The 14,536-nt window shown below is 42.2% G+C and overlaps 1 protein-coding gene across 2 annotated transcripts in view; it reads left to right on the forward strand.

Annotated features, from left to right (window-relative positions):
* The window catches only part of Dpy19l4 (dpy-19 like 4), a 60,802-nt gene that overhangs the window by 41,031 nt on the left and 5,235 nt on the right, over positions 1-14,536 (forward strand). For both annotated transcript variants that reach the window (XM_085677009.2, XM_085677010.2), the window contains 4 exons: positions 1,146-1,202; positions 5,255-5,337; positions 8,517-8,649; positions 13,297-13,455. In XM_085677009.2, the coding sequence (XP_085533135.1) occupies positions 1,146-1,202; positions 5,255-5,337; positions 8,517-8,649; positions 13,297-13,455 (432 nt within the window). The remainder of the gene's footprint in view (positions 1-1,145; positions 1,203-5,254; positions 5,338-8,516; positions 8,650-13,296; positions 13,456-14,536) is intronic.

A 14,536-nucleotide genomic window follows, 5' to 3' on the forward strand; every position in this document is an offset into this window, starting at 1 on the left:
TACTGACTGCTCTTCTGGAGGTCCTGAGTTCAATTCCCAGCAACCACATGGTGGCTCACAACCATCTGTAATGAGATCTGGTGCCCTCTTCTGGCCTACAGGCATACATGGAGGCTGAACACTGTATACATAATAAATAAATAAATCTTTAAAAAAAAAAAGGTTTTACATGTTTGTTATTTGAAATATCACTATAGAAGTAATGCTTTCCAGTTTGTTCCATGAGCCAGAGTCACGTAACTGGCCTCAAATCCTCAATCCTCCTGCGTATCTCAGTGTTATAAATACAGGCAACCATAAATTCACATCAACTAAGCATTAACTTTTTTAGTATTTTAAAAGTTAATTATTTAGAGATAGAATCTCTCTGTGTAGACTAGACTGACCTTGAACTTCCAGAGATTCCCCTGCCTCTGGCTTCAGAGTGCTGAGATTAAAGGTGTGCACTACCATTCCCTGAAAAATTACCTATGTGTATATGTATGTGCTTTAGTGCATGTATGTGCACATACATGCCTATGGACATTAGGGGAGGGTAATAAACAGTCTGCTGTGAGCCACCATGTTGTTTCTGGGAACTGACCCCTGGTCCTCTGCAAGAGAGGTTAGCACTCTAACTGCTGAGCCGTCTCTCCAGCACAGCATTGCTTTGGTTTTTATTGAGATGGAGTCCCACTGTGTAGCTCTGGTTGGATTGGAGCTAGTTCTGTAGACATGGTGGCCTTGAATGCAGTTTCATCTACCTCTGCCTCCCAAGTGGTAAGATAAAAGGCGGTGTTGCCATGTTCCTTCTCCCTTTTTGATGGTCTGCCTTAATCGCAGACATTTTACCTCAGTGTGTTTGATTCGCACTCATCCTCACTCACCTCCCTTTAGACCAGATGCATGCTGACGCCAGTCTTTCTGACTGAACGGGCTTTGGAGCCTGTCCTGGCACTAGCTCTGTCGACCAGGCTGGCCTCGATCTCACAGAGATCTACCTTCTTCTGCTTCCTGAGTGCTGGGATTAAAGACATGAGCCACCACCGCCCGGCTGGGATTGAATTTTTAACTATAAGGATATTTTGTTGGTCATAGAGTCAGTTTGAATACCTCTATATATTCTAAAATGTTTACCCATAACCCTTTTTGCTTTACTATTTTAGGCTCTTATTCTGAGCATGGCTGTGCCCACCATTATAGGTCTTAGTTTATGGAAAGAGGTAAGAAAACTGAATTTTTACTTTATGAAAATGTACTTATCTATAAAGTAATACATGTATGTATGTGTGTAGGAAGCTTCTATCAAGACATGGAACTAACAAAGCTGATTTTATTTATTTATTTTCTAGACAGGGTTTCTCTGTGTGATAGTCCTGACTATCCTAGAACTCACAATGTAGACCAAGCTGGCCTTGAACTCAAAGAAATTTACCTACCCTACCCACCCTCCCACCCCCAAGATAATAGTGAGGTTTTTTTTTTTGTTTGTTTTTTCCTCAGTCATTGTGCCTATAATTTCTTACGACATTAACCTGAACTTTTAGAATAAAATGTTAAGGTCTCATAAGGCATATGAATGTGGCTTTGCCATTCAGGTAACGGGAGTGAGAAGAAGAGAAAGTTAAGCTTTAAAATATCTCCTTTCTTTTTTTATTGATTTTACTGAGCTCTACATTTTTCTCTGCTCCCCTCCCTGCCTCTCCCCTCTCTTCAGCCCTCTCCCATGGTACCATGCACCCAATTTACTCAGGAGATCTTGTCTTTTTCTACTTCCCATGTAGATTAGATTCATGTATGTCTCTCTTAGTGTCTTCATTGTTGTCTAGGTTCTCTGGGATTGTGGTTTGTAGGCTGGATTTCTTTGCTTTATGTTTAAAAACCACTTATGAGTGAGTACATATGATATTTGTCATTCTTGGTCTGGGTTGCCTAACTCAATATGATGTTTTTAACTCCATCTTACTTGCCTGCAAATTTTAAGATATCATTATTTTTCTCTGCTGTGTGGTACTCCATTGTGTAAATGTACCACATATTCCTTATCCATTCTTCAGTCAAGGGGCATTTAGGTTGTTTCCAGTTTCTGGCTATGACAAACAATGCTGCTGTGAACATAGTTGAGCACATGTTCTTGTGGCACGGTTGAACATCCTTTGGATATATACCCAAAAGTGATATTGCTGGGACTTGGGGACTTAGTCCCCAACACTAATCAACTAGAAACCCACGTCTCAGGATATTCCTCCGCAGACATAGCAGTAGTATAACCAAACACAACTATCATCCCCCCTAAATAAATTAAAAACACCATTAATCCTAAAAAAGACCCACCAAGCCCTAACACCGCTAAACAACCCGAACATCCACTAACAATCAAACATAACCCACCATAAATAGGCGAAGGCTTCAAAGAGGTGCCTAAGCAACCTGTACAAATTAACAAGCTTAAAAAATAAATTAATTCTGTCATAATTCCTACATAGACTTTAACTATGACCAATGACATGAAAAATCATCGTTGTTATTCAACTATAGAAACATCTAATGACAATCATCCGAAAAAAACACCCACTAATCAAAATCATCAACCACTCATTTATTGACCTCCCCGCCCCATCAAACATCTCATCATGATGAAACTTTGGCTCCTTACTTGGCCTTTGCCTAATCATTCAAATCCTCACAGGACTTTTCCTAGCGATACACTACACATCAGACACATCAACAGCATTCTCATCAGTTACCCACATCTGTCGAGACGTAAACTACGGCTGACTTATCCGCTATATACATGCAAACGGAGCCTCCATATTCTTCATTTGCCTTTTTCTCCACGTAGGACGAGGCATATACTATGGCTCCTACAACATAATTGAAACTTGAAATATAGGTATTATCTTACTGTTCGCTGTAATAGCAACAGCATTCATAGGTTACGTCCTACCATGAGGACAAATATCCTTCTGAGGGGCCACAGTAATTACAAATCTACTATGAGCTATCCCTTACATCGGCACAACCCTAGTAGAATGAATCTGAGGGGGGTTCTCAGTAGATAAGGCCACTCTCACACGATTCTTCGCATTCCACTTCATCCTGCCTTTCATCATCACAGCCCTCGTTTTCGTCCACTTATTATTCCTACACGAAACAGGATCCAACAACCCAACAGGTCTAAACTCAGACGCGGACAAAATCCCATTCCACCCCTATTATACAATCAAAGATTTTTTAGGGGTCCTTATCTTATTAATAGGTCTCATAATTTTGGTATTGTTTTTCCCAGATGTTCTCGGAGACCCAGATAATTACACTCCTGCAAATCCACTCAACACTCCAGCACACATTAAACCAGAATGATATTTTCTTTTCGCCTACGCCATTCTTCGCTCTATCCCTAATAAACTAGGAGGCGTCTTAGCCCTAATCCTGTCAATCCTAATCCTAGCCCTTCTACCACTCCTCCATACCTCAAAACAACGCGGACTCACCTTCCGACCAATCACACAAACAATATACTGAATCCTAGTAGCTGACCTACTCATCCTCACATGAATCGGAGGCCAACCAGTAGAATACCCTTTTATCATTATCGGACAAATAGCCTCAATCGCCTACTTCGTCATTATCGTTATTTTCATACCAATAGCAGGCATAATTGAAAACAACATCCTAGACCTAGACTAAATGCCCTGATAGTATAAACATTACACTGGTCTTGTAAACCAGAAATGAAAAACCTACTTTTCTCAGGTCATCATTGTTTTCTAATTTTCTGAGAAACTGCCACACTGATATCCAAAGGGGTTGTACCAGCTTGCACTCCCACCAGCAATGCAGGAGTGTTCACTTTACCCCACATCCTCTCCAGTATACGCTGTCATCAATGTTTTTGATCTTGGCCATTCTTACAGGTATAAGATGGAATCTCAGAGTTGTTTTGATTTCCATTTCTCTGATTACTAAGGGTGTTGAGCATTTCCTTAAGTGTCTTTCAGCCATTTTAGATTCCTTTGTTGAGAATTCTGCATCAACAGAAAAGAAAAAGAAAGAATTTGTTCTTTTGATGACCAATTTCTTGAGTTCTTTGTATATTTTGAAGGTCAGTCCTCTGTCTGATGTAGGGTTGATGAAGATCTTTTCCCATTCTGTAGGCTGCCATTTTTTCTTGTTGTCCATATCCTTGGCTTTACAGAAGCTTTTCAGTTTCAGGAGGTCCCATTTATTAATTGTTTCTCTCAGTGTCTGTGCTGCTGGGTTACATTTAGGAAGTGGTCAAGCTGATATTGTTTATGTTGCTGCTATTGCCTTTTTTTTTTCTTTTCCCATATTAGGAACCTAACAAAAGAGTCTAAACAAATTTTCTCTTTCCCTTCCTTCTCTTCCTTCCTTCCTTCCTTCTTTCCTTCCTTCTCCCCTCTTTCTCCCTCCCTCCTTCCCTCCTTCCCTCCCTCTCTCTCTGTCTCTCTGTTTCTCTCTCTCTCTCTCTCTCTCTCTCTCTCTCTCTCTCTCTCTCTCTCTCTCTCTCTCGGCAATTCTTCACTATTTAGCCCTGGCTGTTTTAGAATTCATTCTGTAGATAAGGCTGGCCTCCAACTCATCAGAGATCTTCTTGCCTCTGTCTCCGAGGTGCTGGGATTAAAGACATGCACCACCAACCTCTGCTCCCAAAACAAAACAAGCAAACAAATAAAAAAAAAGTTTTGCTTTTATTTGTTTGTCTTTTGAGACAAGGTCTTACCATGTGGCCCAGGCTGTCCTTGAATTTGTGGTCATCCTCCCGACTCGGCTTCTCAAGTGCTGGGGCTGCACATGTACCATGTCACATCCAGCCTGAACATTTCTTTCATGGCATTGTACATGCTCATCATTGACAAAGGTGTCCAGTAATAAGTAGGTCTTAATATTTAAACATATTTTGGTAAGTTCAATTTTAATATTTGAAATGAAAAAGGTTTTGGCTTAAGAGAATGTAATATAATAGGAAATTAATTGCCAATAAACCTGAGAAATTTTTGTCTTGGAATTTTTATTCTTTAATAAGTCTACGCATGAAAGCTGTAACTGATGATTGCAGGGCTAACATTAGTCACTGAGTCTAAGCACTGAGGAAATATAAAATTATTCAGGATGAAATAAGTCACTGCAAACGGCAGAAACCGGACAGTTTTATTAGGTCAGCAATATTTCGAGTTAGTCTTTTGAAAGACTTTGGAACAGTTTTAAACTTTCCAGTTACTTACACCTCTGGGTATTTTGTTTTGTGTTTTAGTTTTTTCCGAGATTAATTACAGAATTAACAGAACTACAGGAATTCTATGATCCGGATACCGTGGAACTCATGACCTGGATAAAGTAAGGACCACATTGTCCCAGCCTGTTGCTAGCTGTCATTAACCAGTTTTGCGTGCCGTCTCCTGAGATACGGGGCAGGGCTCGCTGACTTGTTCTCCACACTCGCTTGTAAGCCTCAGCAGCCATCACTCTCTAACTGTAGTTTCCTAAGCGAGCTCACCTCATGTTGACACGGCACTGGTAAGTGTGACAGTGGAGGTTTGCAGCCCTCCCTGTACACAGTGGGAATGCGGCCGGCCTGCTCCTCCGCTGAAAAGTCTGTACTGTCAGGGAAAGCATCAAATAACAGCATACCAGAGTTGCTGTGCTCCTCTGCTTGTTAGGTCTCGGTTAGAAAGAACCACAACAATAGAAAGTCAGAGTCATCTCTGAGTTTGTAGTAATGGATCTGAATTCACAAGTAGTGACCCAGTGGGAAGATTCTCCCAGTCTCAGCCAGCTCAGCTGGGACTGGATGCCTGAACTGGCCTCCTCTTCCTCTGTGTCAGCTGAGGTCAGATTGACCGGGCCTGTGGTCTAGTGGTGTGTGCACCTGTTTATGAGGTAGTAGCTGGGGAATTCCCAAGAGAAAGAGTAGACATGGTTCAGTGGAAGCTTGCTGTCTATAATAGTATGCTGTGATAAAACACCATAACCAAAAGCGGCTTGGAAAAGGAGGGTTGAATTTCACTTACACTTATATATCCCAGTCCATCACTGAAGGAAGTCAGTCATGAATGTGCAGGCAGGAGCTGACTCAGAGGCCATGGAGGAGTGCTGCAGACCCGCTTGCTCTTCATGGCTTATTCTGCCTGCTTTTCGGGGAGGGGGCTGGGGTCAAGACAGGGTTTCTCTGTGTAACAGTCCTGGCTGTCGTAGAACTAGCTCTTGTAGACCAGTCTTGTCTCGAACTCACAGAGCTCCGCCTGCCTCTGCCTTCCAAGTGCTGGGATTAAAGGCGTGCACCACCACTGCTCAGCTACCAGGCCTGCTTTTTATAGCTTTCAGGACCACCTTCTCAGGTGAACTGGGTCCACACACATCAATTATGAATGAAGAAAATTTACCACAGACTTGCCAGTCGTATGGGATACATTTTCGGTGAGAGTCCCTTCCCCCAAATATGTCTCTAGCATGTGTCAGGTTGACATGAAACTGGCCACAATTGTCCTGGATCATAGTGATCCAGGAAATCTCATGGCTAGGATTCGCATTTCCCTCCATGTGCATGGCTAAGGAAGAGAAGAATTACTGCAGCCATTTTTATGATCAGTCTGCCCCTGGATAGACTTCCAGATAACTATGTTGGGAGTTGTTAAAGAGCAAGTGAAGGAACAAAACACAAAAGAAGGGGCGAAACACTTTAAAAAGTCCTGGAAGAGGCTGGTGGCTACGGTGGCACATGCTTTTAAGCCCAGTACTTGGTAGACAGGCAGGTGGATCTCTGTGAGTTTCAGGCCAGCCTGATCTTCAGAACGAGTTCCAGGACAGGCTCCAAAGCTACAGAGATACCCTGTCTCACCCCGCACCCCCGGCCGCCCCCCCCCCCCCAAAAAAAAGTCCTGGAAGAGCCAAACCTGGAATCAAATAACTGTAATGTTGAATACTTGGGAGACTGAGGCAAGGAGATGATTGTAAGTTTGAGACCACTCTCAGCGTCAGCTACAGAATGGGACACTGGTGCTGCTGGTGCTGGGTTTTAAGGCCTGGAAAATAAAGGGGATAGAAACAAAAATTACCTATAGAAGTGACAAGTTTGTGTATAGAATGAGTGAATAAAAGTGAGAATAGGTCTTTTAGTGCAGTCTTATAAAGACATTCTTTATATAAAAATGTTTTTAGGTCACCTTAATCATTGCTACTTATACTTAATCCCAACACTCGGAAGGCAGAGGCAGGCAGATCTCTATGAGTTCAAGACCAGCCTGGTCCACAGAGCTGGTTCCAGGACAGCAAGGGCAACCCTGTTGGGGTGTGTATGTTTTGGGGGGAAAACATGGCAAAGGCTTGAACAGTTGGATATTTTATAATTGGGTAATTGTCTGATTGTGATTTTTCTGGCTTAAGTCTGTTTCCTTACTCCTGAGTCTTCCATTGGCCCGGTGCTGTTCCTTTCCTTCCCGAGCTTAGCTGTATGCACAGTCCGTAGTAGCCAGATACTGAATAGCACCTACTCGGAGTGAACAGATGATTCAGGATGGCTGGGGAACAGCTCAGAGATAGATTGCATTTGTGCTTGTGTCTTAGGTAGGGTTTGTGTTGTGAAGAGACTTCGTGGCCATGGCAACTTTTACAAGAAAAACATTTAACTTACAGTTTCAGAGGTTCAGTCCATTGTCATCATGGCGGGGAGCATGGTGGTGTGTAGGCAGACATGCTGCTGGCTAGGTCTTGATCAGAAAGCAACAGGAAGTGGTTTGTCCCACTGGGCCTTATCTTGAGCATATATGAGACCACAGGTATGGTGACACACTTCCTCCAACAAAGCCACACCTCCTAATAGTGCCACACCCTATGAGCTTAAGTGAGCCAATTACACTAAAAGTGGCCCAGCATGCGTGTGTCATGGTATGTGTGTAAAAGTCAGAGGGCAATGTACAGTTGTGAGTTATTGCCACTGTATGGGTCCTGGGATCAAGCTCATGCCATCAGGTTTGGCAGCAAGCATCTTTACATGCTGAGCCCTTTCTCCAGGCTGATAGAGTACTCTTTCATCGTACGCAGAGGCATGAAGTTTCATCCTAGCACTGTGAAAATAAATGGAAAGAGGAAGGGAGGACGTTACTTGTTGGTTTCCCACCCTGCAAGTGGACTCTGGAGTGGTCCACTCTGCTGTCGACAGGATGAGCAGGAGGGTGGATGGATGTGGAAGGATCTGAGTGATGTGGGTTAATGTTTGCAGAACAGGGATGTGAGAACCAGCCACCTCTCTGATGTAGTGTATTCTTGTTTCTTATCTTCACTCCCTTTGATTTTAAGAATTTCCTTATCTTCAGTACTTAAAATACCTGGTGGCATAAAGTAGATGTTCAGTCCTACCTGCTTCTTAGTAATGCATAGTGAAATGAGCTGCACTGCCTGTGAGGTCTCTGTGCCGTCTGTCGCCAGTAGCTGGTATTTGGGAGTTGGTATAAATCAGCGATCCGAAAGCATATAATAGCATATTGTGCTTTTATCATATAATCTCTGGTTCTTCATAGGAGGCAAGCTCCAGTTGCAGCCGTGTTTGCAGGAAGCCCACAGTTAATGGGTGTGATCAAACTGTGTACCGGGTGGACGGTGACGAGCTTGCCACTTTACAGCGATGACGATCTTCTCAAGAGAAACGAAAATGTAAGTCACTTCAGGTTCTATGTTTGGGTGTTTTAAAGTGACACTATCATTTAATCTTGTTCTGTGCTGCTACGTGCTTCTTGATAGCTAGGAAAATCCAGTTTTAGAAGATGTGGGTTCACTTTAGTTTCTAGAAGTTGTTGGCAGGTTGAAACAGGAGAGCCACTGTGAATCTGATGCCAGTCTGTGCTCCATAGTGAGTTCCAAACTAGCCAGAGCTCCATAGCAGGACCATCTCAAAAACAAAAAAACAGAAAAACAGGTAAAAGTTATATGCTTAATTTGCCCAAGAGAAAGCCCAAGATTAAAATGCTAAGCTCTCTGTTTTGTGGGTGTTGCTACACTTCTGTAGTTTCTGTCACGCTGTCAGTGGAATGGATGGATAATATTGCAAAACGGGGCACCAACCTTTCAAAGTATCATGGTTCTCACATTGTTGAAGAAAACTGTAAGTTCCTATCTCAATAGGTGTTGTCTTTCCAAAGTTATTCTATTGCTGATAACATAGAAATGTAATCTGGGCATTGTGGGGCTAGAGAGAGGGCACAGCGAGTAATTTGCTCGCCATTAAGTGTGAGCGCCCGAGTTTGCAGCCAGAGCATCATGTTAAGGACCAAGTGTGGTAGCCTGCGCCTCTGTCCCAGTGCTGGGAGTTGGAGACAGAAGGATCCTTGAGGCATAATGACCAGCCAGCCACTTTAGCCTAGTCAGGGAGTTTCAGATTGAATAAGAGACTGTCTCAAAAATAAGGTGAAGTGCTGAGTGGGAGGCTGAGGGTGGGCGGTGGTGGTACACAGCTTTAATCCCAGCACTCAGGAGGCAGAGACAAAAGGATCTCTGTGAGTTCAAGGCCAGCCTGGTCTACAGAGCAAAGCTCCAGGACAGCTAGGGCTGTTACACAGAAAAACTCTGTCTCAAAACAAAAACCAAACCAAAACAAAAAAAGACAAAAACAAAAAGCAAAACAACAACAACAAAAAGATGGCAAGAGATTGAGTAAATCAATTGATGTATACTCCTGCCCTGCCCCTCATGAGCACATGTGAACTGTTTTGATTTATCCAAACATGTTAGCATCCTTATAATGCAAGATATTTGGAAAATGGAGGCAGATAATCGCAATTTCAAGATCAAACTAGGAAAGAAGCTATTGCTTTGGGAAAAAGAAAATGTAACTCAATGGTACTGTTTGCCAGGCATTCATAAGTCTTTAGGTTCAATCATCTGTACTGCAAAAATCAATCAACCAACCAACTAACCTACCTGTGGGGCTTCTTGCTTTATTTTATTGGTGTGGGTTTCTATAGATAATTTTGTATAACATCAGAATGTGGTTTGGAGAATGTCTTTTTTGAATATTATGATTTAAATGATAAATTTAGGGGTTGGAGAGATGGCTTAGTGGTTAAGAGCACTGACAGCTTTCCTAGCACCCACATAGTAGCTCACACGGTCTGTAGCTCCAGTTCCAGGGACTCACGGTCTTCATCAGGTATGCTCATGGTATACAGACATACGTGCAGGCAAAGTATCCATATACAAAAAATAAAAATAATTTTAAATGATTATTTTAAAAAATAATAGTTATGGTTCGTCCTACTGAGGAGAATTAAATTACCAAAACAGTAAAACTTCAAAAGGCCTGTTTTTGTTTTTTTGTATTTAGAAAGAGGGTCTCAAGTAGTATGTATAGTCAAGGTTAACCTTGAACTCATGATTCTCTTGCATCCACACCCGCAAGTACTGTGATTATGAGAATGTTCCTCTGTGCTCAGAATGTACTGTTAAGTTGTGATTGTCTGTGCGTGCGTTTACACACATGCCCATTACACACATGCCCATTACACACATGCCCATTACACACATGCCCATTACAGAGAGTTCAGAGGCAGGAAGAATTAGTTTGCCTATAAAACCTAAGAAACCTAAGAATGACACATTCGACCATTCACTTTGATCTCGGCATTGAGGACTAATGAGATGCTTGCTTGGAGATGGAGTATGTGTGATTGCGTGCTGAGACAGTCTGTGTACCAGCTAGAAAAGGAGGCAGGCTCTGTGGGCCTGTGGAGTCGTGTGCAGGAATTTCGGTTGCCCTTGAGACAGTTGGGAAACATGAAAGACTGAATAATTCAGCCTTAGATGTGTTTGACTCCATATGTCTCTAATCCTAGCTTTTGGGAAACAGAGGTAAGGATTGCACTAAGTTTAAGGCCAGACTGGACTATAAGTGAAACTTTGTGTTAATCAGCCAAGAAAAAAAAAGGGACAAAGGGGAAGTTAATTATAGCAACCAGAGAACAGAGGGACCAGGCGGGGAGGACAGAGAGGGAGGTGAACCTATAGGTGGTCAGGTTAATGTTTGCTGTGCTTCAGAGAGAGGGTGGTGTTGGGTAGAATATGGACAGAATTCCTAAGAAACCATCAACTCTAGCTTTTTGTTTCTGAGACAGAAATCTCACTGTCTAGCCCAGGCTACCACAATGCCCAGTTTCTTTGTCTTCACCGATAGGACTTTTCCCCAGTATGGTGTTTCAGAATCAGTTATAAATATTCTGTTTTATGTTTTATGGAACTCAGCTCCAAGAATAGTAATCATATTTTGTTTTCTTTTGCTTTTTTAGAGTTTGCCTTCCTTTACGGTGTCTAGTCAGTAGTAGTTACTGGATGATTTTATCTAATCACAAATGAAGTTCTGTGCAGGTGAGACAGGGTTTCTAGTAAGACAGCATCTCTATCTTATAACACAAGGCTGTCTTTGTATGGTCTCTTACTTAACATTGTCAGCTCAGGAAGACTGCCTGGAGAGGACATTTGGTTCTGTCTAGATACGTATTTGTCCTGGAGAGGACATTTGGTTCTGTCTAGATACGTTTTTGTCCTGGAGAGGACATTTGGTACTGTCTACGTTTTTGTCCTGGAGAGAACATTTAGTACGGTCTAGATACGTTTTTGTCCTGGAGAGAACATTTGGTACTGTCTAGATACGTATTTTTCCTGGAGAGGACATTTGGTACTGTCTAGATACGTATTTGGTTGCATCACTATGGGTAGAATTCTGTGGGCATGGAGCAGGTGCAGACCAGAGGTGCTGGTAAGCATCCTTCACTGGTCAGGATAACTTCTGTCCTGTCCCCAGAATGAAGTATTTGGTCTAAAGTTTTTATCATACCAAAGGTGAAAAACTCTTCTAGTCTCTTAGTAATGTTGTCATTTCACAGAATTTTGTTTAAAAGATTCTTTTTAAATTTTTATTTGTGTCTGGGTTCATTTGGAGACAGAAGGGTACGTCAGATTTAAATTTTGAAAGGAGGCAATTATTTATTTATTTATTTATTTATTTTTGGAAACAGGGTTTCTCTGTAGCTTTGGAGCCTGTCCTGGAACTAGCTCTCGAACTCCCTGAGATCTGCCTGCCTCTGCCTCCCATGTGCTGGTATTAAAGGCATGCACCACTACCACTCAGCTAGGCAAAATACTTGTATAGGCATTTTTTTTTCTAAAAAAAAAATACAAGTGACTAATTTGCATATGAAAAGGTGCATAACTTCATTAACCATCAAGAAAATGAAAGTCAAAGCCACAATTAGATCCCCCTAGAGAGCACGTAGGATAGCTAAAATCAAAGGGACTGGTAAGCCAGGCTCGATGGTGTACACCTTTAATCCATCACTGAGGGTTATGGGGAGTAGAGGTGAGCGAGTCTCTGTGAATTCAAGGGCAGCCTGGTCTACATAGCAAGGTCGAGGACTGCCAGGGCTGTGTAGAGCCTCTGCCTCAAAAAGGACAAACAAGTGTTACTTAGGATTTAGATAGCTGGAACTGAACCCTAAGCACAGTTTGTAGGAAACTAGTCAGAGTCTTCGCAAAGTGAAGTAGTTACCTTAGGACACAGCAGTCCTGGTGGAAAGGAAGATGTGTGGGCTGTACAGACTCCTGTGTGAACACTCATGTTCATTATTCCTAATGGCCCCCAAGTACACGCAACCAAACCTCTTATTAACTGATGATAAGCAAAATGTCTTATCCTTGTGTTAATAGAATAAATACTTGACTCTGAAAGATTATATATATATATATACATATATATATATATGTATATATATATATATATAACTTAAAGATGGACGAGTTAGGCAGGTTTTATGCCAAGTGGAGGAAGTCAGTCACAAAAGATTCCATGTTATAGACCCATGAGTGTCAGGTGTCTAGAATCGATACTTTTGTAGAGACCGAGTAAATTATTGGTTATAGAGGGCTAAGGCAGGTGGGTTGGGCGTGATCAGTAGGATCCACACCTTCTTTGGGATGATGCAGATGATCTAAAATTGTGTTCATAGGTGTGCAACTTTGTAAATATACTAAAAACCACTAGTTAGTGAATTATATGTGATTGAATTGTTTTTTATAATTGTGTGTATACCGGGTGGGGTCATGTGCATGTGAGCACCGCCATCTGAGGGGTTCTAAAGAGGACATCGTACTCCCTACAGATGGAGTTACAGCCCTTGTGAACTACCTGACTAGATGCTGGCCATCTGCAGGAGCAGGTCATGCGCTTAGCATGTGCCTTATTAAAGCTGTATAACTTCAATTAACAGGTGCTTTAAGTGTCTTTTAAATTTTGTCTTAATTATTTCCTCTCAGATTTACCAGATCTATTCAAAGCGATCTGCTGAGGACATTTATAAGATACTAACGTCTTACAAAGCTAACTACCTAATTGTGGAAGATGCCATCTGCAATGAGATGGGAACCGTGAGGGGCTGCAGGGTTAAAGATTTACTAGATGTTGCAAATGGACATGTAAGTAACCATTTCAAAAGCTGATTGTTTCTTTGGAAAATGACTTGACTTAGCCTTATAATCGTCCTACATGAATTTTCCCTGCTTCAGCAAGTGACCCTCCCTCTCCAGTCGCAGTAGCTACACTGCTTACCTAGTAACCAAGGAGGCCAAAGGAGTCTGCAAGTCCGATAAACAGTACCCACAGGAGTAGATGCTTTTACTCCTGAAAAAATTAGCCTGGAGGACTTGAGGAAAAGATGAATAGATCACTCTGAGTTGTAGAGAAAATTCTATCTAGGCTGTAGCCAGGATTTCTTTCTTTCCCCTTCTGAAATAATCATATTCGTCTTAATAAGCCGAGACGGGTTTGTAGATGAAGAGCTTATTTTCACATTCCCATCCTTCAGCATTGGAGAGGTGGCTCAGCATTTCAAGCCCCTCTTGCCCTCATCAGAGGACCCAGGTTCAGGTCTCGGGCCTCACATAGCCACTCACAACCTTCTGTAACTCAGTCTGAGGGTGTCCGGTGCCCTCTTCTGTCCTCTGAGTACACTGCATGCATGCAGGGCACTCATAGGGGCTTGTGCGTGTGGGGCACATGCCCTTCATGCATGCAGTCAGTGTCCTCAGACAAAATACACACATGAAATAAAAATAAATCTTTAACATATTTCCCATTTTCATCTCTTCATGACCCAGGAAGCTTGCATTGTAAACTTACTTATGTGTATATTTTGAATATTCTCAGGGGTACTTGATAATGTGATTTGGTTTACTGGTGATAGATTTTTTTTTTCAATTTTATTTTACATTTCGACTGCAGTTGCACACCCCCCTCCCCAATCCACTCCTCTGCTTCTGTTCAGAAAGGGGCAGGCCTCCCATGGGTATCAATAAAGCATGGCATATCAAGTTGCCTTTATGTTATTTTGGAGCCCACCTCTTTGCTCTTTCTTTCATGTGTTGCCAGGCATGGGCTTGAGCTACTTTTCTATTGGCGTTGGTTGTCTGGGGTCTGGAATAGGTATACAATATTACAGACACAAGCAAGCATGGGGCAGCAGACTGGCTTAGTGGGTTAGGTTTGTGTTTCCAAGCC

Source organism: Myodes glareolus, chromosome 16 (assembly GCF_982192425.1).
Source record: "Myodes glareolus chromosome 16, mMyoGla1.1, whole genome shotgun sequence".
In the NCBI taxonomy this organism is placed as follows: Eukaryota; Metazoa; Chordata; class Mammalia; order Rodentia; family Cricetidae; genus Myodes; species Myodes glareolus.